We start from the raw sequence: 27,548 nt of genomic DNA, 5'->3' as shown, positions 1-27,548 counted from the left end.
CAGCCCCTAATCCATGGCACTGTGGCCACACCTTGTATTACAGGTAAATGCTGGGCCTCATAAACCAGGGAGTACTCATTACAAAACAGAGGGCTACATGCTATAGACACCCCAACAGGCAGAATCTAACTCTTCATTTATTTCATATTGGCCACTTCCAAGTTTAGCCCAGATGAAGGATAGGATTAAAATATATGAATATTTATCAGTCAGACTTTTATGGAGTTAAAGCCAAGCTTAAGTGCATTTCTAGGACCTTCTCATAGATTCTTCCCACCCTCCTCTTCAACCCTTTCTGATGCATTTACACACTTCATTTAAAAACCAAATGCATTATTTCTCCAGCTCTACTTCTCATAAACTATAAATTCACCACTCTCTTTGGAATGATGTTATTTTGACTTGATTTATCATTAATTACAAGGTCTTGGGACTTTAAGCAGTTAAGCCAATAGAGAGTGCTGGACCTCCATAGCAAGGTAATGCAGCCAGAATTGTCTCTATGGATTTGCTTTTGTGTATTACTTTATATACATTATATTGGTTTTTGGAGAGTCTTGTATAAAGAATGGTGTTTATATGATTGTATGAAGAAAGAGCCTATACATATATGAGTTTCATGATCCTATTTGTTAAATTCAGTTTGAGCTATTAGTGGTACGAATTGGATGAAAGTACTATTTATCACTATATGAAATACAGAATTGTTTATACTGTGATAATCCCTGATTTAACTCAGTAATTATTTTACAATACCTAAAAAAGAATTTATTTGGTAATCTGTTTATACAAGAGATTAAACCTACCAGGATTCCCCTCTGTCAGTTAGATACAGTGGCAATTATATACTGGAAGTTAGAACTCATCATTGGAATTTTTTGTCTCTTTCTATCTGTGTTACAGACAGTGCCGTTATAGAGCACCTGGTGGTAGATTTTGTCTTGAGAGTCGTAGATTCCCAAGACTTTGTATGATCTGATGATAGTGGTAATCATCAGCTTTGACATCTGATAAACCTAGGTATTTTATGGTTTGATGATAGTGGCAGTCATCAGCTTTCTGATAAGCTATATTTGCAATCCGATTTAAATTTGTAGCAAGCAGATTGTGTAGAAATGAGCCTACAGTCACTCACTCCCTCTGCTTCCAGGTATGGTATGAATTAGACTTTTCTCCTCCTCCTGTTGCCAGTTCCAGGCTCAGTCTGAACTTAGTATAGCTCGGCCTTGGGTTCTTAGCTTTAAGCCACTCAATGCAATCTGTCTTCTAACTCTCTCCTTTTGGTTATTTTTAATAAACAAGTAGCAGATGAGGGAAGAATCTCATGGTAGTACTTTTTTTAAGTGTTATTATTAAAAAAACGTGTTTAGTAAGGAGGAAAATCAGCAGTAGTGACAATGGCAGTCTATGTTGTAAGACAAAAATTTTATTTTCCCAGAGTCTTTGGAAATTTAGTGTTGTTGACTGTACTTTGGCCACCATTTTAGATAAAGTGTTGAGGCTTTTTATATGGAAGTTGAACATGGTGAACTAACTAAAAGCAACAAAAAATTCAACTAACAGTCTGACCACTGTTAATAATGGAGTCCTACGTAAAACAGCTGGCAGTAAGATGGTACCTTAAGCTTTCCACTTTCAAAACCAATCCAGTGAATTCTGATGCCTTAGTTATAGCAGATAATGTGAAAAGAAAATGTATTTCTAAAAAATTCATATCTACTTAAGGACCAAAAAAGGATTAATTCTTTAAAAAAAAAACAGGAATGAGGAACACTAGATTAAAACTGGTGCTTCCTAGAACCTTTAATTCACTGTTATATTAAGAATTTTCAAGGTGCAATTTTAATATTCATGAGTTTCTCATGTTGGTATATGTAAATGATAATCAGTGGACCATTGCCAATAATAGTAAAGTATCTGGAAACAAGCTAAATATTCCTCTTTAGGGATTGACTAAATAAATAATGATATATTCATAAATCAGAACATTATGTGAACTTAAAAAAACGTATACAACTACACATTTAGGTGAAGAAAGTGCAACTCCTTTTATGTTACTGAGACGGAAGTCTACCACATGCCGGTGGGCAGACAGGCACTCTGTGCAATCCCAGATATGGCCATTCTACATAGTTCCTAATGTGAATGGTTTCGTAGCTTGGTAGCCCTGCTTTATCTGCATAAATAATTTCTGGAATAATCTATAAAAAACTAGTCAAACTGATTGTCTCTGCATCAGAATTTGAAATGGAGGAGAGGAGGAATGAGGGGTTGTACTTTCAAGTCCTTGTGTACTTTTGAATTTTTACCATGAGAACGTATATTTTTTGTTGAAAATCTTAATGTTAATTTTGTAATATTAAGCATTTAATACATGTTTTATGAATGTTTTCAGCTGATTTACTCTATCATACAGACATTTCTTTCTGATTATGAAAACATTACTACTTCTAAGGTCATGATTACAAAACTACACGGCGATTCCCAAATCTCTATATCGCTGGTTTTGGCCTCTCTTTAAATTCAGATTTTATGTACAACAACCTGCTAGACATCTCTGTGTGGATACTTTAAAGTTTCCTCCTATTCACTTGCCTAAAACTGAACTCATACTCTTCCTTCACAAATCACCTCTTCCTCATCCCTGTATTCCTCACCTTCAGTGATGTTTCTCTCATGCACCTAGTCAACTGTGGCAAAAATCCTGAAAGTTATCTAATAGGTAGTCTTCCCTTATTATATTCCACTGATCATTTATTAATATCGATTTTTTTCCTTAAAGTCTCTGAAACACATCCATCTGAACAACCACCGATTCCATTCTATCTCCTGTCTTTACTTACTGAGTGATTCACACCTTTCCTTTTAATCCGTCCTCCACACTACAGCCAGAACAACCTCAAACTAGAATCTATTCATATTCTTCTACTAACTTACCAACAGTTATTAGATTATATGTGTCTCCTCCCTGGAGTGGACATGAGTCATTTTAAAAGACAGCACCACCCAAAGAATATAAATTTTCTAGATTTCAAATTTTATGTTTATTTTTGTATTTAAGTATGTCTACAAAATAGGAAGTTGAAATATATATAATGTCCAACTATATGTAATATATTAGTATATAACTATAGATAGACAGATGAAATTAGTATATTTATACCAGTGATTGTCTGGTTTAAAACCTCTGGCTGCATATACAAAGCAGAGAGATGCCACCAGTGAATGGTAGATTGTGAACATGCGATAAAATGAAATAGTAGCATAAAGAACCTGAACCAGAAATTAAGAATCTGAGGGCATTAGTCCAGGTTCTGATTATACTTACCTTTAAGATTGAAAAATAATTTACGAGCTATGTGTTTGGGTTTTTCTATCTACAAAATGAGAAGGGGCTTAGGCTAGATATGAGATGACAAACAGGTCTCAACTCAAGTGCCAGCCTCAATCAATTTGAAGTGGTTTTCTGAAGATGAAGGGTGTGCCTTTGGGATCAGCAACATTATGCTGAAATCAATTAGGAAGGTCTGCCGTGGTTCGGGGAGAGACAGTTATAGCACTTGTGCCCATATTAGCTATCCCAAGGCTAGATAATCTCTAAATTCTAACTCTATAATTGAGTATTTCTGTGCTAGATAAAGGTGATCGTACATTAAAATTGTTAGCTGTCTTATTCCTTGGTTGCCTTCAGTTGTTCCAGTTCATTTAAGATATATTATCTCACAGTTGAATGTGATTCTAATGATCATACTAATGTTGACAGTTTTATAAGTGGCAAACAATGTATTTAAAATTTTTATGTATGTATTTAAAATTTTTCTTTTTAGATCTTCCTCCTCCTCCCGTGCCACCTCCTGCTATAAAGTCACCCACTGTCCAGTCCAAGGCTCAGCTGGAGGTGCGACCGGTAATGGTGCCAAAACTCCCTTCTGTAGAAGCAAGAACAGACAGGCCATCAGATAGAAAAGGAGGCAGTTACAAGGGGAGAGAAGCATTGGACGGAAGACAAGTCGGTGATATGCGACCAAATCCAGGTGATCCCAGAGAAGCACAGGAACAGCAAAATGATGGGAAAGGACGAGGAAACAAGGCAGCAAAGCGAGACCTTCCACCAGCAAAGACTCATCTCATCCAAGGTACTGATTTATTTTAGCAGCCAATAAATATAGATTAAACCTGTGTTTGCAAGGTGCACTGTTAGGCTCTCTGGGGCCACACGAAAAGTGGTAAGATTTAGAAATTTGCTCTGCAGTGGAGACAGGCATGGACCCAAATAATTTACATACAGTTTGCTCTAATACGGGACATTATGCAAGTCTTCCTTGTCAAGGTGCCAATTTTAAAGAGTTAAATTTAAAGGAAAGTATGATTTCTATAAGTTAAACTGGGAGAAGGGGTTATCAGGCAAAGGAAATAAGTGGAGAAAAAAACATGAAAGTGTGAAAATGAATGTTTGGTGAATACTGATTTCTATTTTGGCTGGAGAATGAGATGCTTGGGGACAGGGACAAATGGTAAAAGATAAAACTAGAAAGGTGGTTCACCAGATTGGTAAGGCCAGGACTTCTATTCTATAGAGTTTGGGATTTAAGATATGGATGGTGGTGAGCCAGCAAAGAATTTGATCATGAAATGATATAATCAGATTTGTGACTTTTTAAAAAAAAAAATAACTGACAGCACTCTATTGTGAAAGAAGAGACTGGAGTTGGGTAGCTGAAGGTATCAGAACATTGCAAAATAATCTAGGTCTAAAATGTGAAAGCCTTGAATTAAAATAGTTGTGCAAATTAAAAGGAGAAAACAGCCTAGGTAGACATTTCAGAGATAGACCCTATAGGACTTGGGGACTAACTGAATGTAAAAAAGCACAATGTACTAATGGAGTAAAAGAAACATTCAAATGTTAATTAGATGGCTCTCTATGACTAGTGGAACACAATTGTATTAACCAATGTTAAAAAGCGAGGAAAAGGATAAAAGTCTTGGGGAAAAATAATTCCAGTTTTGAATGGACTAAGGTGCTGACAAGAACACAGATATGAAGAAAATCAATACGAATTTAAGAACTAGGTTTAAAGATCAGGAGGAAGGTTGTAGGTAGAAAGTGGATTTTAGAACCAGCAACACAGAGGTGAAAACTGAATTATAAGAGCTAAATTAGCAGCAGTGATATACTGGCTAATGTTTAACCATCAGTTCTCTGGAAGAAAACAAAACAAATCCCTTCTTTGTAGCCATTTGCATACTTCTGTTGTCTAATTACTCCCACAAAGGCTAGTTTCAAGCTACTAAAATGAAGTTAGTGTATGTGGAGGTGGGAAGAGATGCGTGTACAGAGGGCTTTTGTGAGAATGTGTGAGCTCTCTCTGGCACCCCATAGTCAGAAGTGAGTGTATTTAAAGGTTACCAGTGGGGAGAGGGAAAGGGGGAGGGACAAGGTAGGGGAGGGGATACAAACTGCTATGTATAAAATAAATAAGCTACAAGGATATAATGTGTAGCACAAGGAATAGAGCCATTATATTATAATAACTTTAAATGGAGTGTATCTATTAAAATATTGAATCACTATGTTGTACACTTGAAACTCATGTAATATTGTAAATCGACTACACTTCAATAAAAATAAATACATAATATATATATACTTACATATGTTCTTTATTCTAAACAGAAACTGAGGTGGATCCACCCAGGGATATAAAATAATCATGCTATCCAAACTAAAACGAATAGTATCCTAGAAAGAATGGAGTAGGAAATTTTAAGGTAGGAAGAAATGTAAAATGCCACAGAAGTGAAAGTTAGATGTGACTCGAGGTAGAGGGTGAGAGGATGAGTGGAGGACACACAGATTTTGCAAAATGCTTTTTGTGAGTGATATTTAAAAGAGTTGTTTTTGGTAGAGGAGGCAGAACAGAGTCCAGACTGTAATGGGTTGGAAAGTGAGGAAGTTGTGGAAGGAAGGTGGTGAGTATAGGCTCTTTGCAGAAGGTTGGAAAGAAGAATAGAGACTGAGATAGAGTTTGATAGGAAGGCAGAAATTTTAGGATAGGGTACTCAGATATTCTTAGAGACGAAGGAGAAGAAACAATTTAGGCAGAAGAGATACGAGAGAGAAAAGGAAATCGATGGAGGTGTCAGGAAAGAGTGATGAGGAAGTAAATCTTAGAAGGCTGTAAGTGCACATTAAGTACAACTGTATTTTAATAAGTGTGTTTCGTAAGATGAGACATCAGTCTGTTGTTCTGTTTATCATGGGTATCTGCTCATTAGCAACTTCCTTTCAATATTGGAGGACAGTTTCACTTTGTTCTGTGATGGAAGCCTGTATTCCTCATCCAGGCATGGACTCAGCAGTGAAGACATGTATAAGGCTGTGCATTTCGGACTGATGCCTCCTCTAAGTGACCACAAAGTACTTAGTGACATCACCACAACCTAAAGTTTGCAATATGTAACTTAATTTTTTCAGTTAAGCCAAAGATGATCTGAACTTTTAACTTTTGGTGATTATACTCCAAGTATTGATTCATAAATCAAATGTCATGATGTAAATTCTGAAGTTTATATCTAGCCTGAAAGTATGGGCCAGTTTGCTGCTCACAAGCAACCTTCCTCCAAAGTAAGTGGGATTTTTCAGGAGAAAATTTTACACACTGAGAAAGATCTCGGGTTTGCAGAATTAGAACAAAGAGATGAAATTATTTTTTATCCATCTTCAGAAATTTAGTAAGTTATCCTCTGTGTTATAAAAATATTTGTAATTAAAGAACTAAGACTGGAATCATTAATCTAGAAACAACCCTATTCCATGGAAAGCACTGAGATACACTGAGCAGTTATTATTTTATATGTCTGTCTTTTCCAAGTTCATTTGAATCGTAACCTTGTTTGTATGTGTCATTAAATGATCATTTCTATGCATTGCTATAATTTTCACCTTCATAAGTCAATTTACATTATTTATAATAAAAAATGGGTTCCCTGATTTACATATATAACAAATGGTTATTTTTTAATTAAGGAAAGTGGTCTTCTAAACTTCAATGTCTGCTATTTTTGCTGACATCTACTACAGTTAGTTCGATTTATTTCTACATATATCAAACATCTACTGTGTTATTAAGCATTGTACTAGTCCTGAGATTTATGTGTAAACATGAACCTTGACCTCAAGGAGCTTATAGTTAGAGAGGGAGACAGGCAATCTGTGGATTCACAGATATACTCATATTTGGTATAATGTTTACGGTGCCATGATACTTGAGAGTCCAGAGAAAGGAAAATTAGCCCTGTCTTCTGGGAGATGGAATGTTAAGAACGATTTCTTGATCTTTCCTGGCTTAAGTGACTTATAAGCTTGAGTGTTCAGGATGAGTGGAATTTAGCTTGGGCAAGAAGGATGGATAGATTGTTCTGGCAGAGAAAATCAGCATGAAAAGCTGAGGTACCTTCAGGAGACCATAAGAAATTCATTATTACTAGACAGTAAAAGTGATAAAGATGAAGCTCTTGAGGGAAATGTAAGCTTAACTCATAGAAAGCCTGTAATTCCTATGCAAGGAAGGTGGCTGAGTGAAGTCGGTTTAGAGGGAAATAACTCAAGAGGCAGAGACCTGTTGGAAGACATTTACAACCCCCAGGAAGATGTAGAGAATATAAACCAGGCAAAGGGAGCAAGGCTGAGTGAGTGGGAAAATTCAAGAAACATTTTAGAGTTAAAATCATCCTTACACGTTTTGTGTTTGAATGGGTGGAAAAGGTACACTTAAGGGGTATGGGAGGGTTGTTGAAAGGCAGGGAAGACTCCAAAATAATTCTGGTTTTCTGTCCTAGGTTATCAGTGGTTAGTGACGTCATCAGCTACAGCAGGGAAGACAGAGAAAATCTCAGAGAAGTGGGCATGTGAAGTCAATATTCAACATGTTGGGTTTGAGGGACACTCAGGAGGAAGTGTTCAACTGGGCATAGTTCAGGAGTTGGAAATGTAAATTAAGAACACATTATGATAAAGTAGTAAAGCCATTCATTCATTCACTGAAAGTATTTATTGATGACCTGTTATCTGTCAAGCTTAGAGTATGTCAGTACACAAAACAGAGAAAAATACCTGTTCTCTTGACAGCTATACTCTGGAAAAGGTTACAATCTGTGAGAATGGATGAATCACCCAGGGTGAGTGGTAAAAAATATGGGTTTATGTACACACACACACACACACAAGCTAAAAGTTGAAACCTGCAGGGCATCAACGTGTAAGAGATTCTGCATGAGAAGAGCCCACAAAAGACTGGCCAGGAAAGAAGGAGAAGTAGGAACTGAAAGAGCAGAAATGCTTACATTGATAGTGGTTTTCAGAGGAAGGGCAGTGGGATGTCCAGAGACAGGAGGATGGAAATGTGGTTAGCGTTATCAAAGTCAACAGTGACTTTTCTCGGTTCCCTTTTAGTAATATGGGCATAAGTAGATTTCAGTGGGATACAAAATGAATGGGAGTTGTGACTTCCAGTAGAGAACCCAAATTGCTTTTCAAGAAGCTTTGCTAAACAATGAGGAGAGAAAGTATTGATTTATTTAGAGCACAGGCTTAAGGGAAAGATTTTAGCAAAAGAGATATTTTATCATATTGTAGTGTGTCAAAAACTAAAGTCAATAGAAAGAGAAGAGTTGATGAAACAGGGATAGAAGATGAAGGTCAGAGAGGACCAAGTGCTCTGAAGCTAGGGTCCAGGTATAGTGGTCCTCGTGGACTGTGAAACCCCAGAGAGTTAGAAGTCTGGATTTAGAAGGAAAGTTGTGATGGATAGAACAAGAGAGAGTTGTCATCAGGGAGGACTAGAGAGGCTGCATAACTTGATGGCTTTGTCCTCACAGAAGGAGAATGCTTTTGTTTAGGGGTGGAGGAGCCTTGATTTATAGCTGGTTTAGTGAGCTGAAGGCAAATCTTCCTCCTTCCACTGCAGGGAACTTCAGTGGAAACTTCAGAGGAAATCCGATTTCATTCAGTCAAGGAGGAGGTAGAAGAATTTGGAGGAGGAAAACAAAAGGGCATGTAGAAGAGGTTTTGTGTGTGTATTTGGTGTCCAAATGGTAGAGTGGACAGACTTTGGAGAGAAGTGGGCAGTTGGAAGATACATCAATAGAAATGGCACCAAATTTAAAGTCCTATGGAGATAGACATTCAGGAGACGACAGTTAACTGGAGTGGCTTGATTTTTGAAGCTAGCAATGATGTCAGGCTCCTGAGATTCAGGATTCCACAATGTGAATATGATTTTAAAATGGAGGTTGGCATCTTGGTGTCTAGGAAGTGAATCTGGGCTTGGCTCTGTTTTGGTGATTCAAGAAGACTGGGCTTTTTTTTTTTTTTTTTTCTGTCAATGCCTTATTATAATCCTTCATAGTTTACATGGGGATTCCACTATCTCATTTGCTTTCACATCAATACTAGCAAGTCCTCTGGGTGTAGCTACTATTATCACTTTCTTAGAAAAGTAGAAACTAAAGCCTAAGATAATGGGAGATCATATAGTGAAGGATGGAACTGGAAGCTACGTCTGACTTCAGGTCTGGTTTCCGTCTTATAAGGATATTGGTCCCAAGTGAGTTTGAGGTGGGCAAGAGCTTATGAGTATAATCAACCTAAACCCTGACCACTGCTTGGAAAATAGCAAGGTTGTCACTTTCATTTTCAGAAGGCAGTGCTGTCCTTCTCATCATTGTTGTAAAATATCCTATTATTCCTCGGAAGCACGGATGTTTCCCCATTCAGAAGTAGAGACAGAAGTGACACATTAGGCGATGAAAATGTACAGTGGTGTTCATATGCACTTATTGTATTTCATTACACAGAGGATATTCTACCTTACTGTAGACCTACTTTTCCGACATCAAATAACCCCAGAGATCCTAGTTCTTCAAGCTCGATGTCATCAAGAGGATCAGGAAGCAGACAAAGAGAACAAGCAAATGTAGGTCGAAGAAATATTGCAGAAATGCAAGTTCTTGGAGGATATGAAAGAGGAGAAGATAATAATGAAGAATTAGAGGTATCTATAAATTTTTTTCAAGTTTCCCAACACAAGACTAGTTTCTATATCAGCCTCAAAGTTAAAAACATCCATCAGTCTACAGAAATGTTTTGTCACAAACCCTAATGTCAGTGACGCCGGCAAATGAAATTCTGAGAATTTAATGATTTTCTTGAAATGTGTTCCGAAGTTTTAAATAGGTAATAACAGTTTCTTTTTAAATTTAGGGTTCATATTCATTTACAGATATTGAGATAGGAAATGTAGATGGCAAACATTTTTGTTAGGAAATAAGAACTATTGATCTAGATAATTATCATTCATAGTATTATGGTAGGTTATAAAAACCTAGTAAAGTGACAGAGTTATAGGGTGTGAGTGAGAGTGTTTTGCCTGTGTTATCTGCCACCCTAGTGATCACTGGGGTTAATGAGGATGATTTGCCCAACTATCTTTAATCTTCAGTCTTTTGAAAATGGGACCCTGATACTTGACACTGAACCTCCCAGGTGGAGAACACTTCTTGAGTTAAAGATACACTCCTTTGTTGGAATCTCTTGATAGCAACATAAGATACAGTTGGCAGTAAATCACATCTTATTAAAAAATCACCTACCATTTTTAAGATTGTATTTTCTCCATTTAATAAAAAAACAGGTTGAAGACAAATTTCTCTTCTTACAAATATATTTACTTTCCCTCAGATTGTTCACTAAGTGTTAAATTCTAACTTTTTATAATAGAAGATGAAAAATTATAATTACATCTAACTGAATTTTTCTATGATGCCCAATGTATTTTAACTTTGAGTTTTGGAATAAGAGACTTTCCTCCTGCAAATGCTGTTAGAAAAGTTGTTTTTCAACTTTTTTTTTTAAATAGAAGAGTCCTTTTGGGGAACAAAAGTCATTATAGACAACTCTACTATTTAAAAGCAATAAAAATTGAGCTCCAATGTTGACTTGAGGCTGGAGGAGTAGAGAGCTTGGAGTACTCCTGTTCCTCTCTCCATGCCGCACCCCTCAACATCCAGACCCTGTGCAGGAACACAGTTTAGTACTTGTTAGAGAACTATTGGATTTGCTGTCAGAACCAACTAAAGTTGACAAGTAAATATGTTGCCATGAGCATTTTCCAATGTGTACTAGTGAACGGGTGAAGAAACACAAACCATAAGAATAAAAACATATAAATAAATATACAATAGGAAAGTACTCTGAGATTTATTTTCACATTCAACAAAAACTTCTCTCTTACAGGAAACTGAAAGCTGAAGACCCTCAGAGAGGCTTGTGAGAGCTAATGTGAAAATTATCACTCGAGATGCCTCATATCTGATGACATATGACGCCAGATAAAATATTCAGTGCAATCAGAGTGTACAAATTGTCGTTTTTATTCCTCTTATTCGGAATACCATTTTTTAAAATTTCATTGGGGTTTTATTGTTGTTGTTTGATCCCTATCCCAATGAAGAACATCCCTATTCCCCTCGCTGTTGGAACAAATCATTACACCGTACTTCCAACAAGGGAAGTATTTGACTTCTTGCTTCAGTCATCAGCCAGCAGGAGAGAACAAAACAGTTCTTTCGCATTTTGCCCCTGAGATATGGCATTGCACTGCTTATAAACCAAGCCAATATACAGCAAAATATTGTTCAAAGACACAAAATTGACTAATCATCCTCATGTCAAGGGCTCTCAAGATATAATCTTTCTATAACCAACTGCTAATGCAAATTAAAACATAACTTCTGAATTACGTTTACTGAAACATAAAATGTAATCATTTTAACATGATTTTAGAATCAGTCTTTCATACCACCCTCTGCTGGGAGAAGAAAAAATATATAGCAAATGCAGAGCAACCACAATCAATTTGAATGGGGTAAAATCATTGTAAATATATACTCTTTGCAACCCCTGGTGGTACTTAATTTTGTCTTCTTTTCAATCATTGAAGTATATTCTTATTGGAAATGTACTTTTGGATAAGTAGGGATAAGCCAGTTGGATCTCTGGTTGTCTAGTCATTGTCATAAGTCAGCCTAGCAAAAACCTTGTTCTATTTTTCAATCAAAAAGCAATTATAAATACATATTACAAATAAATGGATGTTTTTAATGACCAATTGAATAAGGACATCCCTATCTTAACTGGCCTAAATTTCTTCTGGTAGTGTCAGTTCAACTTTCAGAAGTGCCACTTAAGGAAGTTTGATTTTTGTTTTTGTAATGCACTGTTTTTAATCTTTTTTTTTTTTTTTTTTTGGTTTTAAAAGCACAATCACTAAACTTTATTTGTAAACCATTGTAACTATTAACCTTTTTTGTCTTATTGAAAAAAAATGTTGAGAAGCGTTTTTAACCTGTTTTGTTAATGCTCTATGTTTGTATTTGGAATATTTGAATGATGACAGATGGTGAAGTAACGTGCATACTTTATTGTGGGCCATGAACTCAATGGTTCTTACTTTTCCTGGACTTAAGGAGAAAAAGGTTTAAGTTTATTGTGGCCAATGGTGAAACTTACAAGATTTCCTTATAAGCTCAACTAGAGGCATTACTTGCTTTTACTTGCCAAATGATGCCCTCTGACTGTAGATTTTTATGATCCTTTTTTGTTGTTCTATAAAATTCATTGACTTTATAATTGGTGCTATTTGAAGAAAAAAATGTACATTTATTCATATATAGGTATCAGGCCTGACCCCACTAGAAAACAAAGCCAAACAAAACTGAACCACACACACACACAAAATCTGGTGTTCACCAAAAACTGAATGTGTTCACTTAGATAATTTGAAATTTACATAGAAAAGGTGTGCAGTACTAAGGGAACAATCCATGTGATTAATGTTTTCATTATGTTCGTGTAAGAAGCCTCTTATTTTTAGCCATAATTTTGCATACTGAAAATCCAATAATCAGAAAAGTAATTTTGTCACATTATTTATTAAAAATGTTCTCAAATATATCATTCTTTCCTGTGTTGATTTCTTTTTTTTTCATTGTGTGATCAGATTTATTCCATTTAATCACAAAGTTGTGCTGTCTTAACATTTCACCACTATATTATCAAATGGGTAAAAATTCTCTTTTATGAACAACCAGGTTTCTACTTGTAAGGAAAAATTCTCATTTTACTCCTCTGAAATTAAAGATACAGCATGAATCATAAACTAAAAGTTAATCATTTAATCAGAGAGTAACTTTTCAATATTAAGAATGTACTAAAATGTGTATGTGTGTGTATCTGAATTTCAGTTAACCTTTTCCTGAAAGAGTCAGGATTCAACAACAATAAATCTGATTTGTAAAATTTGGACCACTTATGTTCTGGCAACAAGAAAATTATATAAATCCAAAATATTTATCAGTAATTATCTGCTTTCTTGTTACAAACTTATGTGAAAATTTGACAATACAGTATTTATCATTTACCAACTTGCATATTATTGTTCATTAGATTAAAGTCAGTATATTCAATTATTCAACTTTGAATGGATGGACGAAATGGGTATTATGTCTTGGAAGTTTCAAGAGCAACAGAATCTAGTGAAAGTTTTTTTTTTTTTTCTGTGACTTACATATTGCTAAATTTTGTGTTGATCATAATTTGAAAATCTGGGGGAAAAAACTGAAAAAAGGGGAATGTAATAATTTGAAATTTAACTTTACAAAAGTGAAGCAATCACCAGCATCTACCTAGAGATGAACAGGCCTGTAGGTCAAGAAGTCAAGTTTCCAAGCTATATCAAGGGGGAAAAAATGGAGAGAGACATTAAATGGCCTAATATTTTCTCTTTCTTTTGGTGAACTGACTAAAATTAAGCTAGTTTCTCTTTTGAGTATCTGATATACATACAAATTATGTGTATCAGAGGGCCTGGGTTTGAGTCCCAGTTCTGTCATGGGCTATGTTTCCTTGGACATGTTACTTAACCTCGAAGTCTCAGGTACTTCACCTGTAAATTCAATAATACCTACCTCATGGAGCTATTGTCATGATTTAGTGAATTAATGTATATGATATGGACTCTGTAAACCCCCAAAACAATAGAAGATGTTGTATTTGTGGACTGAAATCATTGCACACATGTTTTCTCCACTTTTCACACATAGTTTGTTCCCCAAAACTTGCAAAGTTTTAGTTTTTTTTAAAGGTCAAAAAATAAGTGTGGTTCAAAGGATGGGAGTGGTTCCATGCCTGGTGAGTAAAAATCACTGTGAAATCCCTAACTGTGGAATAAATTCTTGGTGTTTTTGCTTGTTTTTTTGCTTTTGAATTCCTGAGGGCCAGCATTGCACATACCTCACAATTCAGGGGTGTAAACATCTCACTTGAGGTCTCAATGACTAGACTTAGTGTCTATTTTGGGTGCTGTTCTGCCTAGCGGCAGAAAATAGCATCTTAGTTCCAGGTGAACTCAATTATATCTTTCTTGGTCACTTCAGACATGGAGTCTGGATTTTGCCCTTCCTTCCCCTCCGCAGTGTCGTATCTAAATTCCAGAGGCTGTCTTCTTGTGTAGAAAGTGTGGGGGTTCGGGTGGTTGGGGCTTTTGGCATTACTGCTATTGTCCAATCTTCCAGTGGTCTCCGTTTGTCAGCGCCTTTACTCCTCATCCCCCTCTCCCCAACCTCAATGTCCTTGATTATCCATTGACTCTCTCTAAGCCTTCTGATGTAGGTTGGGTGTGGGGACCCATGAATTCTGTACGTTATTCTGTGCCATGCGGGGGCTCTGGAAACTTGGATGTGGAGGCCCTTCCTTAGGGCCTTACGGGATATCAACTTTGGGCTGTGTGGGTTGGGAGGGGGAATAGCAGTTACTTCTGCATTTTAGAAGAAATAAACTTTGGTTCCAGATCTAGACCACCTGTGCTTAAATCTTGGCTCCTCAAAGTATTTGCTGTCACAAAGTGGTTATATTAATAATATCTACCGTACAAGGTCATTGTGGGATTAAATGAGTTGATCTAGGTGAAGTCCATAGTAAGTGCCCAGGATTTATTGGGTGATACCTGCTGTCTCTCTGGTATTGAGCTGGAAATAGGTCTTTACTTTCAGATTCCCCAAGCCCTACTTGATTAGAAGGGGAGAGGACACTGGGATCAGAAACCTCAGTAATACACACTCACTATATTTAATTCCCTTCCCTCCTGTTTAATTCTCTCTTCCCAGTGAGATGAAAGGGAGGGAGAAAGAGAGAGGGGGAGAGACAGAGATTCCAAGAGAGAAAGAGGGAGGGAGGATAGGAGAAGAGAGAAGGAGGGAGGGAGAGGAGAAGAGGAAAGGAGGGAAGGAGGAAGAGAGGGAGAGAAGGGAAGGAGAAAAGGAAGGAGTGAGGGAGGGAGAGGGGAAGGGGGAAGGAGGGAGGAAGGGAAACTCATGCCTATTGCTTACATGCCAGATCTTAGGTTTGCAAGAAGTTAGCTCTTGCAGTTCGGCCTTTACTCTGCTATAGATTTCAAAAATCTACTTTGAAATCCAAAAGGGAATATTGAATTGCTTTTCTGTAGCAAACACCCCTTTGCATTTCTCTGGTAACCATCGCAGGGCAATACATACAGAAAGCTCTTTCAGGTGCCCGAAGTGGGATAGAATAGAAGGAAATAGCTTATAACAGGTGCAGCATCTGTTAATGTTTCAAAATACAATCTTGCTACAAAAGGATGCGATTAAAGAAAATATTAAAGACAGAGGTTACTCTTTAAAAATCGAAATATCTGTCCTCAAATGCCAGTTTTCTCACCTTATTTCAAGAGAATTCAGCAGAAAGAAGTTAAATGTTGAAAAAGTAAGGATTTGGCAACACGAAATCAAAGAGCATGAGAATGTAGTGGTCATTTTAGTATCAAAAAGTTTTAGGGAAGTTTCCTCCAGTGAGATAGGGACACTGACCTTTTTCTTTTCAAAAAGGATTCTGTAGCAGGACTCCCAACCAAGAACCTTAAGGACCCTCTGTTTTTGGGTCCTTTGACTTAGTTTCTGTTTTACACCGATGCACAAGTTGCTTTTTTCTCTTTCCCCCTTTTATCAACACACTCCATCAGGAAAGTCCTCATTAAGGCCTTATTTCCATTTGTAACACACCAGTACTGCAAGCTTATCATCTATCAGCATTTTCATTTTTATTATCCCCTCATGTTTATAAAATCACAAAACATGGAACATCTAAATAACACTCCAAAGCCAGATGCCAACACTGCAGACTGAACTGTTTCCTAAGCACCTATGTGTCAGCTGTAAAATTCTGAAGTTAGTGGTTTAAAGAAATTAGCCCCAAATTAACAAAAATATAGAATACATAAATGGAATAAAATAAATTAGAGATCTTGGGCTTAAAAGATTTGCTCACATTCAGAATACAAAAATTACTTTGAATTAGTAAACTGACTTTCTAATCAAATCCTGAACATTTTTAGATGTCTCTTTCAAAGGTTGTATGGGAAAACAACTATTACTTTTTTCTTCAAAAATTAGATAATCCTTTATAATGGAAATGTCTTATTCTTAACAACAAACTAGACTATTTAATTAGCACTTTGAGTGCCATTGAAGTAGCTGAGAAAGTTATAATCTCTCTCTCTCTCAGTCCCTGTTTTGAACACTGGTGAGAGAAAGACAACAAATGGATTTTAAATGGAGAAGTTTTACAAATATTTTCAAAGATTTTTGTTCTCCAGAGGCTCTACACCCATGTTTCTTGAAGCAGTGTCCATGGAGAGCTGTCCTCTGGTCAGAAGTGTAAATTCCTGATTCTTGTTCTGATCCTGCTGAATCAGAATCCCAGGAGGCAAGTCTTAATAATTAATACTTTGGAGACAATACCAGTAATTTTATGTTTGAAAAACAAGTTTGAAAACCACTGCCCTAACATACCAAGTAAAGGCTTCACTGAAATGTATCTGAAGCTAGAATGCCTCTGGTCTCAGCACTGTCTTGTACTCACTATCAGGCAGCGGTCATGATGCAGTTTCCATTGCCTTCTGTTAAAAAGCACACCACATGCCAACAGGCAGGGAGCATTTGTCAAAGTTTACCTCATTAATAAGGGAATCAGGAAAAAGACAAAGAGCATTTGAAGAAAAGTTGTGGAAGAAACTTAAATATAATTGCTAAGTTAGTTAACTTTCTATGGGCAGTACAAGCATGACATTCCTATCTCTACCGAGCCAGGGAATCATAACACTTCTTTTTCTTTAGGTTAAATAATCCCTAACTTTCAGAACTACATGAAATCTGCACCTTATCCTTTTTGCAGTTAGTTAAAAATATACTTTGGTAAATTACATTCCCCCAAAAGAATCAGATGAGAGTCAGTGACTTAGTCTTGTCTGTGGCTCCCCAGTGGCAGCCCTCATGACAAAGACTTCGGTACAGTTTATTTGGGAGGTAATTCCAGTAAGTGGAGTGTGTTGTGCTGTTGGCACCAAACATTTAAAAGCTCCATTACCTTTAATTAATGTATAAATTTTAAAGTATTGCTTAGGTTCCAAAGGCCATTTTTAAAAATAAGAAATTATAAATGATAATTTCCGAAACATATCAATTGTATATATATATGTGCATATGGAATCCCATATTAACATCTGCCAAATTAAAGGTCTTTCTGACTTGAAACCAACTGAATCTTCCAAGAATACGTACCTTTGTTTGCTCAAGGTCATACAACATTACCTTTCTAAGGCAGAATTTTTCATTGCTTTGCCTAACCCTGCAATCCCTGTGCTCCCACTTCTGCCTCTCTATGGGAAAAGGGAGTCTTTTGGAAAGTTTTAAATATTTTTTAAAAATCTGTCTTTTTTAAATGGGCTAAGACATTTATAGTAAGTAAAATACCTTACCATTTTGAATACTTGAATACTTTGGGGGAAGAATAAGTCAAGAAAAATAATTAATTACTTAGACTAATAATGCACCTATGCATGGGATTAGCATATTCTGGGAAGTTAATATATTTTATCTGCATGATTTATGATCAACCACTGTTAATTAAGCCCCACATGTTTCAAGAGTGCATAATTAAACAATCATTTTGAGTAAACCTGATTTCTTATCCTGCTATATACTATGGTGTCAAAAATATGACTCCTGGACTATGCTAAAAAGTAGTCACCTTCTACAATGTAATCAAAAGAGTTCGATTAAGTTCTTTATAAACTTTTACTCATGCTCCCCACCCTGATTTCGATCTGGGCATTCATTCATTGGCTTGGCAGTCTACTGGGCATCTACTCTGTGCTAAGAATAAAGATGGGCAAGTCCCAGAAGTGCTTGCTCAAAATGTAATGGGAGGCAGACACACACACACAACAGAGTGTGAATCACGTAATAGAAGTATTTACATGATGTTTTAGTCCATTCAGTCTGCTATAATAAAAGTGCCTTGGACTGAGTGGCTTATCAATGACATGAATTTATTTTTCACAGTTCTGGAGGCTGGAAAATCCAAGAACAAGGCACTTGCAGATTTGTTGCCTGGTGAGAGCCTGCTTCCCTGTTCCTAGACAGATATCTTTCACTGTGTCCTTATTTGGCAGAAGAAGGAAGGGTGCTCTCTGAGGTCTTTGTTTTTAAGGGAACGAATCCCATTCATGAGGCTCCACCCTTGTGACTGAGTCACCTCCTAATACTATCACACTGTGGGTTAAGGTTTCAACATAGGAATCTGGGGGGACACAAATATTCACACTTTAGCACATGGCAATAAAGAAGCTTACTGAAATTCTAAACAGGAATTGAAGTAGAGGCTAGTTGGATTATGAAGACTGAAAAAGAAGTCATCAATTTATAACACATAAAGCTTGGGTTATCTCAAAATTGTATTCTCTTCCACTTACAGAAATACATATCGAATACCTTTTAAAGTTAAAATATATCCAGATGAGCCCCAAAGACCAATTCTTGATTATGTTTGAGAAAAGCAATTTGGATTATCTGGGGGTTTTTTTTGTTTCTGTTTTTGTTTTTTGGACAGTTTCCATCATTCTCCAACTAAAATAGTTCTGGAATCACATAAATTTAAGGACTTAATAAAAACATAAAAGGATTAACTGACAAAAATATCAAGGGGATTCAGGATTACTTTATTTTATATTTAATTTCTCTTCCATACAGACAATATCAGTTATGATGCTTCTGAACACAGATACACATAAAACACATAAAATCCAACTTGGCGTGGCTAAGCAATGAAAGAAAGTTATGGTGTAATGGAACTGAAAAAGCAAAGCAAAACTACTCTCAGAGGACAGGACTCAATCAAGCTCTGACTCCTTCTGTCTTTGAATGTTTTTGCTCTGCTTTGCTCCACATGTTGCTTTCTTTCTCCAGCTGTTACCAAAATGGCCATAATAGACCAAGCCTCAAGGCACACAGGATAATGTTCAGAGGCCAAGAGACAAAGGCAGAAAAAGTCAATACTGTCTAAAAATGTATCCCAGTGATCTAAATTGTTACACATGCTCTTTCCAGGACCAACCCTGTGTCCAGAGAAATACCCTGTACTGTTTGGCTGAAATCTGGATTTCCCTAGACTCATTAGGTCTTCCACTGAAGTGTGTTGAGCTGTTACCCATGAAGTATATGGACTGTTTGTTGAATAGAATGGATGATGGAATGCCTCCAATAATAAGCAACATACACACATTCTTATTCATACATTTAGCAATTAGTCTGTGCTCCAGCTTTTATACGTGGTTTATGTAGTAATTTTTAAAAAAACGACTGCAAATTCTTTGACACTCCTCTCATCAGGAGGCAAAGCCTCTGAATCATCTCCTTCAATCATGATAAAATTGTGACTACTTCAACCAATAGGGGAGGACTATTGATTTTTGAGCTTAGCTCATCATGCATCTTCCTTACTTTTTGAACATTTGCTCTGCAGAAACTGGCTCTTGGAATCCAGCTGCTATGCTTTAAAAAACCTAGCTACCTCGAAAGGTCTTGTGTCGGTCATCAGTCTCAACTGAGCCCAGCTTTAGTGCCTGTCATGGGAGTCTAATGATTCCAATCCACAGCCATTTGAGTCACCCCAGACACATAACCTCCCAGCTGGGAGCCCAGATTTCATGGCGCAGCTATAAAAACATCCCAAGACAAGCCTTCTCAGCTCTGCTTTGAATTCCTGACCCACATAATAAAATTGTTGTTACTTTATGCCAGTGAGTATGAGGTGGTTTGTTACACAGCAGTATATAACCAGAACAGCTTAAATGTCTTTAGTGAGTAGGAAATCCATGAAATTGGAAACAGGAAGAAAGAAGACCTGAAAATAAAAGGAGTTGCCAGGCATTTAAGTAACAGCGTATGTTTTGAGAGGGGAGTATGTTGTTTCTGAAACAGAATGAAGGTAAACAAAATCCTTGTATTATGTGTTTAGTGTCACCCTTAATGATCCTAGTAGTAAATCGTCCAGCTGTGAAGCATCTTCTGCCCCAAATAGTCATATTGAGTCACTGGTTCTTGGATTTTATTTTATAAATCAGAGATGTGATATTCCTTCATATTTGCATGTGCCAAAGAAGCTATAAGGGGTTTTGAATAAATTCTGAAATTCAGGCAACAAATCCTTAGCTAATAACCAGGACCTAAGTCATTCACTTGCATCATAACAATCACCTTTGCTCTTGCTTTCTCTTCCTACCTTTCATCTTTTTGTTTATTCCTTACTTGTAACTTCAGGAAGGCAGGAAAAATAAACAGAAACAGGAATACACTAATTTTTAATTCCTTTTTGTAGGGATAATGGCATAATAGGGAGATCATAGAATTTAATACCTGCGAAGTATTTCCCTGCTTCTTTCAAAGTTTTATGGAATTTTTTAGTTAACAATATATTTTCAAGTACATATTAAAATATAAGTCTCACCACATTAAAATCAGTTTGTACGTGAGATAATGAAGAGTCATGATGGTTGTTAATTAACCTTTATCCAGGCGGGTCCCCAGCAAGGGTCCTCCTTTCTGGTTTCGTTTGAGCCAACAGAATGAGACTGGTTCAGGAGCACAGGACAGCTTTATTCTCAGAGAATAAAGAAAGGGGAGCTCCAGCAGTAGAGAACAGGCTCTTCAGGCAGGTCATGGGTGGGGCTGCTTTGTAGGGATCTGCTCGGCGGGGCGGGGCCTGGAGGTGCGGAGTTCTCGCGAGTCTCGGAGTCTCGCCCCTCAGACTGACGGGCCCGGCGTCTCTGCGCACAGCCTGCACCCCGCCGCCATGTTGAGTTTCCCTGTGTGCGCAGCGCTTCCGTGTTCAGTCCCGAGCTAGAGTGAGGAGCGGCTGTTTCACACTGGGAAGTCTGGTCTGAAGAGCCCGGAGCAAGTCCTCTGAGCGTGGCATCCTACAAGCTAGTGAAACTAAGCACAAAGGAAAACAAAAGGTTAGACTTTACTTTATTACCCAGATTCCCCCAGAACTGCTAATGGGCTTTGCTGGTAAAAAGTCCTTGCTCTGTCTTTTGTCCTGCTTGTCATTCTTGAAGGGTGAGAGCCTGGGGTCCGAAACTGATTTCTGCTGTGTTTGGGCGGCTTTGTTGCTGTGGGCGAGGAGCAGAACTTCTCCTCAGCCGCCTTTAGATGTGTTGGATGGTCACCAGGCCTTAGCACTAGCTGTTCATATCCCTGAGCCCCTGCCGTTTGTCTAAACTTTTGGACAGAAAGGACACCAGACAATTTAGGATGTATGGCCCAAATATTAGTAAGAATAATGGTTATGTTACTACAAGAGGTAGAGACCCCAGGGCGAGTCATACCTGGAAAACAGATTTGCAGTCGGGAAATGGTGCATTGCGTAGTGAAAGATTTTAAGATTTATTTTAAAAGAAAGAAAAAGTACACCCCCAAGAATGGGAGGCAGGCTCTAAGGGAGGAAAAGCTGCAGTGTTTGTGTCCCTTTTCTCTTATACCCTTGCTTAGGGGTGGTCTCTTGATTGATTGATGGCTCGTGTCCCTGGAATGCTTAGTCATGTTTGGCCCTTTTGCGCATGTCCTTACCCATGGTGTATACCGAAAAGCCCATGGTGGGGCCTAAACTGCAATGTTAATTATAATACAGTGAACATTGGGTCGCGTCCGGTTAATTCTTTTCTGCTACCGTGCAGTCGTGGCTGTTGGGCTTTAACCAGTTTCTTGCTGGCACTCATTGCTGGCACCCGCTGAAGGCATATAACACCATCTTCCAGACCATCCTCCTTCTCCACCTGTCTGCCCAGTGCCCCCACTTATGTAACAATCTGACAGTTACATGTCAATTTTTTTCTTAAAAGTGAAAGTATCTAGGTCTTTTGCCTGTAGGCAGAAGTGTACCCTGATGCAGAGGCTCACTGCCGTGGCCTGAATCTCCCTGGTCACACCTCTGTTGTTTTCCGGAAGAGGAACTTCAGATCAGAGAGAGGTTCACACGAGTAGTCAAGGGGGCATTTCCCCAGGTTGTCTCCCAGGATGTGGAGGCTCTGTGCCCTCTTCACTCGAGTGTAATGTGTGATATGCCTCTGGAGTGACCCCCTGCAACTTCAGGGCAGAGTGCGTGGTTAAGGTCAGCAGGTGGGGCCTGTTCCCTTTAGGGGTGAGCTGTCTCACAGACTGAGGGTTTTCCAGGTTTTTCGGTGCCCCCAGTCTCCTGGCCAGCAGGGGTGCAGGGCAAGATTGGTGGGTGCTAGTAGCACTTGGTCACCATATTCTGTGAGAGCTTTCGTAGTTTCTCCTACTTGGAGGGCACACTTGAGTCGCTCCATTTCAAAAGGGCCAAATCACCCTTTCTCTCAGGCTTGGGGGATGAGTCTACCAGACAGGAGTTCAAATGCACTCAGCTTTAATTTATCTTGGGGTTAACTGCACCTGGAGCAGGGCAACTGGAAGTAACATAATTTAGAGACCCATTGATGGGCAACTTTCCCATATCCCAGCTGGTATTGGGGCCAGGCTGTGTTACATAAGATTAAGTGTTTTGAGGTCGAGGTGGTGATACCTAAAAAATTCCAGCTCTTCAGAATGCATCCTAATGGGCTGTCCTTTGGTATGCTGAACATTTGGTTCCCCAGACTTTAGATATTCTGTTTTCAGGGATTTGTTTCCCACTACTGAGGGGGCGGTTGGAGTGATGAGTTGGCAGGCAAATGCCACAAGATTTGACCTGCATAGGATTTCTGGTTTAGGAAATTTGGAACCAGCATCAAACTGTTCATGCATTCAAAAGACTGAAAGAGGAGGCTTCCAAATGGCGTGGACTCTGATATAACCGGGGTCTCCCTTGAATTTGCAACTGTTCATGCCTTAGAGAGTCCCTCCTCGGTCAGAATGTCCCATAGGAGGTTAGACGGGATGTCTCAGGGCCACATTAGTTCCTGACAGCTTGCTCCCTTAGGGGATGGTCCAGCTGTCTGGGGCAGGGTCTTCTCTTTCATCCTTACAGCTGAAAAAGAGGAGTTTTCAGACTTTCTGTTCGCTGAGGACTAAAAGCATGTGAGGTCCCCACAGGGCATTCTCCAGATCGCCAGGCAGCTGGTATCTGTGTGATATCTGGAGGAGAGCCGGTGGAACCTCAGTTTGCCTCACACGCAGAGGGGGAGGAGTGATAGTGGGGTTCCTGGCCTTGGGGACGGCTCATGAGGCTCCCCAGACCACTTCAGAGAAACTAGTGCTGACCAGAAGACGGTCATCTAGTCACCAGTTGCATACCTACCCTTTGACACTCCGGCATCCCTGGTGCCTTCTTGAACTCAGATCGAGTGCCCTCATTCCGTTTTGTCAAGCGGCCCTCAATACCTGGGGCTTTTCTTGGTCTGGCCTCTTGGCTCACGGGGATGGCCGCTTTCCTTGACAGAGAGTGACAATGGAGAACACCACTGCTGACGCCTGGAGGTTGGCGGGGAGGGCTGAAAGCACTGGTGCAGCTGCTACTGCCTTGTCCCAGGGTCAGGTGGACAGCGCTGTTGAAAGGACTGCCCTGGCTCCCTCTCATCCTCAGGTCCCCACTGTCCCCAGGTCACCAGTACCTCGGGAAGGCCAGTCAGAGGCAGGCGTGCATGAGTTTCATTCTTCAGTCCCCAACGATGCCACAGTGTGGTCTCCTCAGTGGAGCACGGTCCCAGTGACTGGGGGCTGGGCTATTTATGCACCACACCTGGGTATTGGGTTGCTGGAAAGAGTTGCTCTGAATTTGGCTGAAGGTTGCTGCCCTTCTACCCTGTCAGGGTGTACTCAGAAACCAGGGTCAATCATCCTCACCTGAACCTCCCAAAGCCTCAGCCATCCTCCTGCTGGAGCCGGGGCAAGCCTGGAGTCTAGGGGATAGCTGCAGGTAAAAAGGCCACAGTCTATCCCACCTTGGGTGCCTGAATTTTGTTACTGTCCCTTTCAAGTCAGGCCCCAGCAATGATCCTTCTGCCTGGCGTCCTCCAAGCATATGGTGTCAGTATTGTAACAAGTCCTACACGGTTGTTCAGGAACTCTCAGTTGTCACCGCCCTGCGGGAACTTATTAAAACATAATCAACTCTCAAGTTCAGTGTCAAGAATATTGGTCGTTTAAAAAGTTGAGATATAATTGTCATATAACATGATATTAGTTTCAGGTGTACAGCATGATTTGATATTTGTATTCATTTTGAAATGATCACCACAATGATTCTAGTTAACATCTGTCAACATATATAGTCATTCATTTTTTTTTTGTGATGAGAACTTTTAAGATTTACTCTTAGCAACTTTCATATATACAATACAGTATTCTTAACTATAGTCACTATGTTGTACCTTGCATCCCTATGACTTATTTTATAACTGCAAGTTTGTTCCTTTTGACCTCCTTCACTGATTTTGCACCCCCATCCCACTCACTCCCCTGATCCCACCCCACCCCATCCTACCCCTCCATCTCTGGCAACCACCAGTCTGTTCTCTGCATCTATGAGCTAGTTTTTTGTTCATTTTAGATTCCATGTATAAATGAGATCATATGGTATTAGCTGTCTAGTGGCTAGACAGGTGAGGGTGCCAGGGTCTGCAGTTTGCATGGATGTAAAAGTGGTATGTATAAGGGGCATGTTGAGGACCCCAGAGTTAGGGCTGCAGGAAAAGGAGAAAGAGGAGGATGGCTATGGAGGGGCAGTAGAAAACAGCCAGTACTGACAGTACTTGGTAATATAAGGTGGGCTCCAATTTGGGTCTTCTGCAGGTATGACCTTATTTTCTGATTTTAGACTGGAATAGCGTGATAGGGTTGCTGCAGCCTTAATTTCAGCAGAAGTCTTATTGAGCCCCAGGGTTCTGTGCTAGAATCCCATATCCCTTCCTACTCTCTAGGAACCCACCCAAAACATAATACATTCTTATGTGCAGTGTCAAGAAGATAGGTCACTTTTGGGGACAAGATCCCACAGAGCTCCCAGAATTGGTAACATGTTGACCTAAAAAATAGATCACTCCCGAGAACCTTTAGTGGTTGAACCAGCATCTCCAGCCCAGATTTCTGAAATTCTCAAGAGTTTTATTTTTCTTTTATCATTAGACTTTTGTCTGGAGCTACTCTGGGCCACACACACACACACAAAATCTCATGAGCTTCTAAAGTAAGGGAACATATGTCTTTAGTGCAGCAGCCAGAGTGATCCTTTTAAAATATAGTTTTGATCATCATTCCTCTCCTTCAAAGCTTCTCTGGTTTCTTTTCTCACTCACAGTAAGAAAACAATGCAACCCAAGCCTTCATCCTCCTTACCTCTGTTAGCCTATGTCAATAAAAAGTAATCAGTCAATCTAAGAAAGAAATGAAAAATTTTACATGAGCCAGGTTTGAGGATTATAACCCAGGAAGAGCAACTCAGAGAGCTCTGGGAACTGTTTTGCTGGTTAGAAATCTAGGCTGGTTACATAAGAGTTTTTGAGACAGAGGACTGTACAGCAAATGATGTATTATAGACAGTTTACATAATCCAGATCTAAGCATCATGCTGGTGGGTCATGTGACCCCTTACAAGATCAAGAAGGAATGTTATCTTTTAAGGAGTTGTCTTGTTAATGCTAGAAGAATGTTGCTCTTTATGATTGAACAGGTATTTTTGCTGATGGGGAAGGTTTGGTTGATGCATAATGCAGATACATAATGCACAATAGAGGAAGAGAGGAGGCCAAAGGGCAGAAAAAATTTTTTTTATGTTTAAGTTTTTCTTATTTTGCCATAAAATATGAATTTTATGTCACATCTATGATTGGTCTCTATTCATAAGGCCTCCTTACTGCTCTAGGAATGAATCTGGTAAATTTCCACCTCTGGATATTTGCATTTGATATTCCCTGAGCTTGATACACTCTCCTAACTATCCCATGACTCACTCCCTTACTTAAAGTCTTTGTTTTCTAAACAAACTCTTTGTGATCACCTTATTTAAAACTACACCTCCCACATCATACTCCTTTTCTTATTCAGCTGCCCACCAAAAACAAAGCTTCCTGAAGGCAAGGATTATTGTTTTATTCAAAGTGCCTAGAACAAAGCCTAGTATAAAATTAATCCTCAAAAATACGTATATATTATGTACGTTGAATCCAGTTGTCAGCTGTATTCCACACAGGCAATAACCAAAGGGTATCTAGGAGAAAATTCTTTATTCCCGGACTGTTCTCTGGAGTAGGGCTCTTAATCATGCCAGTGCAGGAAAAGTAGACATGCATTGCCCTAGGTGAAGAATTAGGGATCTGTTTCTGTGGGGTTAAAAGAAGCCATCAGACTTCTGAAGAGATTTGGGAAGAGGGGGAACAATATTTAAAAATCCCATATACCCTCTGGGCAGGAAAGAACCAAGACCCAACCTCTGCTCTCACAAGTAAGAAGTTAGTAATACCTACTCAAGTAAACCTTCACCCCTTCACATTTGTTGCTCTCTCATTACACACTTAATTTCCATGATCTATCATATAAGTCACTCTTGGAAATGTTACTGTATTTCCTTTGTCCTTTCACTCTTCTCTCTCTCTCCAAGACAAGTATCTCATTTCTAAAACTTCCAACTCATCTTTCCCAAGGATGATTGTTACCACAAAACTGGGTTTGCATCTTGGTGGGTTATAAGCCAAAAGACACAATCAAGCCAAAAAGGAGGAAAAGGAAGTATTTTGTACTTACAACAGGTGAGGAGAACACTGAGCATATTTTCCAAAGCAGTGTCTCCTCAAACAGCAAAACTGGGGAAGTCTTAAGCTAAGGGTACATGCATATTTATTGAGGGGTTTGGGAAGTGTATGCATATTCATGAAAGGACTTGAGCAGCAGAGAATTAAGCATAGAATAGGGGCAAAGGTTGACAGAGTTCAGGCTTTAGTTGATTGAAGTCACAAGGGTCAGAAAAAGTCATCATCATTACCTTTAACTGGAGCAAAACTCCTGGACAGGACAAAAATTAATTCTAATTGGACAGAGCCAAACTGAAAGTGGTTAGGGGCATTCCATCAATAGGAGACAAGGGTAGGACTTTTACAGAGAAGATGCAGAAGCAAAGCAAGGAA

The 27,548-nt window shown here is 38.8% G+C and overlaps 1 protein-coding gene and 1 long non-coding RNA gene across 14 annotated transcripts in view; both read left to right on the top strand.

Moving 5' to 3' along the window:
- ROBO1 (roundabout guidance receptor 1) overlaps positions 1-13,015 on the top strand; it is a 1,017,320-nt gene extending 1,004,305 nt beyond the window's left edge. For all 7 annotated transcript variants that reach the window (XM_074361428.1, XM_074361430.1, XM_074361424.1 and 4 more), the window contains 3 exons: positions 3,828-4,136; positions 9,859-10,055; positions 11,297-13,015. In XM_074361428.1, coding sequence (XP_074217529.1) covers positions 3,828-4,136; positions 9,859-10,055; positions 11,297-11,311 — 521 coding nt within the window. In that variant the 3' untranslated portion in view covers positions 11,312-13,015. The remainder of the gene's footprint in view (positions 1-3,827; positions 4,137-9,858; positions 10,056-11,296) is intronic.
- An 8,280-nt stretch (positions 13,016-21,295) lies between these two features.
- Positions 21,296-27,548, top strand: part of LOC105073195 (uncharacterized) — a 731,725-nt gene continuing 725,472 nt past the window's right edge. For all 7 annotated transcript variants that reach the window (XR_012506244.1, XR_012506239.1, XR_835673.3 and 4 more), the window contains exon 1: positions 21,296-21,428. This is a non-coding gene — a long non-coding RNA (uncharacterized LOC105073195). The remainder of the gene's footprint in view (positions 21,429-27,548) is intronic.

This window comes from Camelus bactrianus, chromosome 1 (genome assembly GCF_048773025.1).
Source record: "Camelus bactrianus isolate YW-2024 breed Bactrian camel chromosome 1, ASM4877302v1, whole genome shotgun sequence".
Taxonomy (NCBI): Eukaryota; Metazoa; Chordata; class Mammalia; order Artiodactyla; family Camelidae; genus Camelus; species Camelus bactrianus.
The sequence above is the reverse complement of the archived record's forward strand: the minus strand, read 5'-3'. Positions and strand labels throughout refer to the sequence as shown.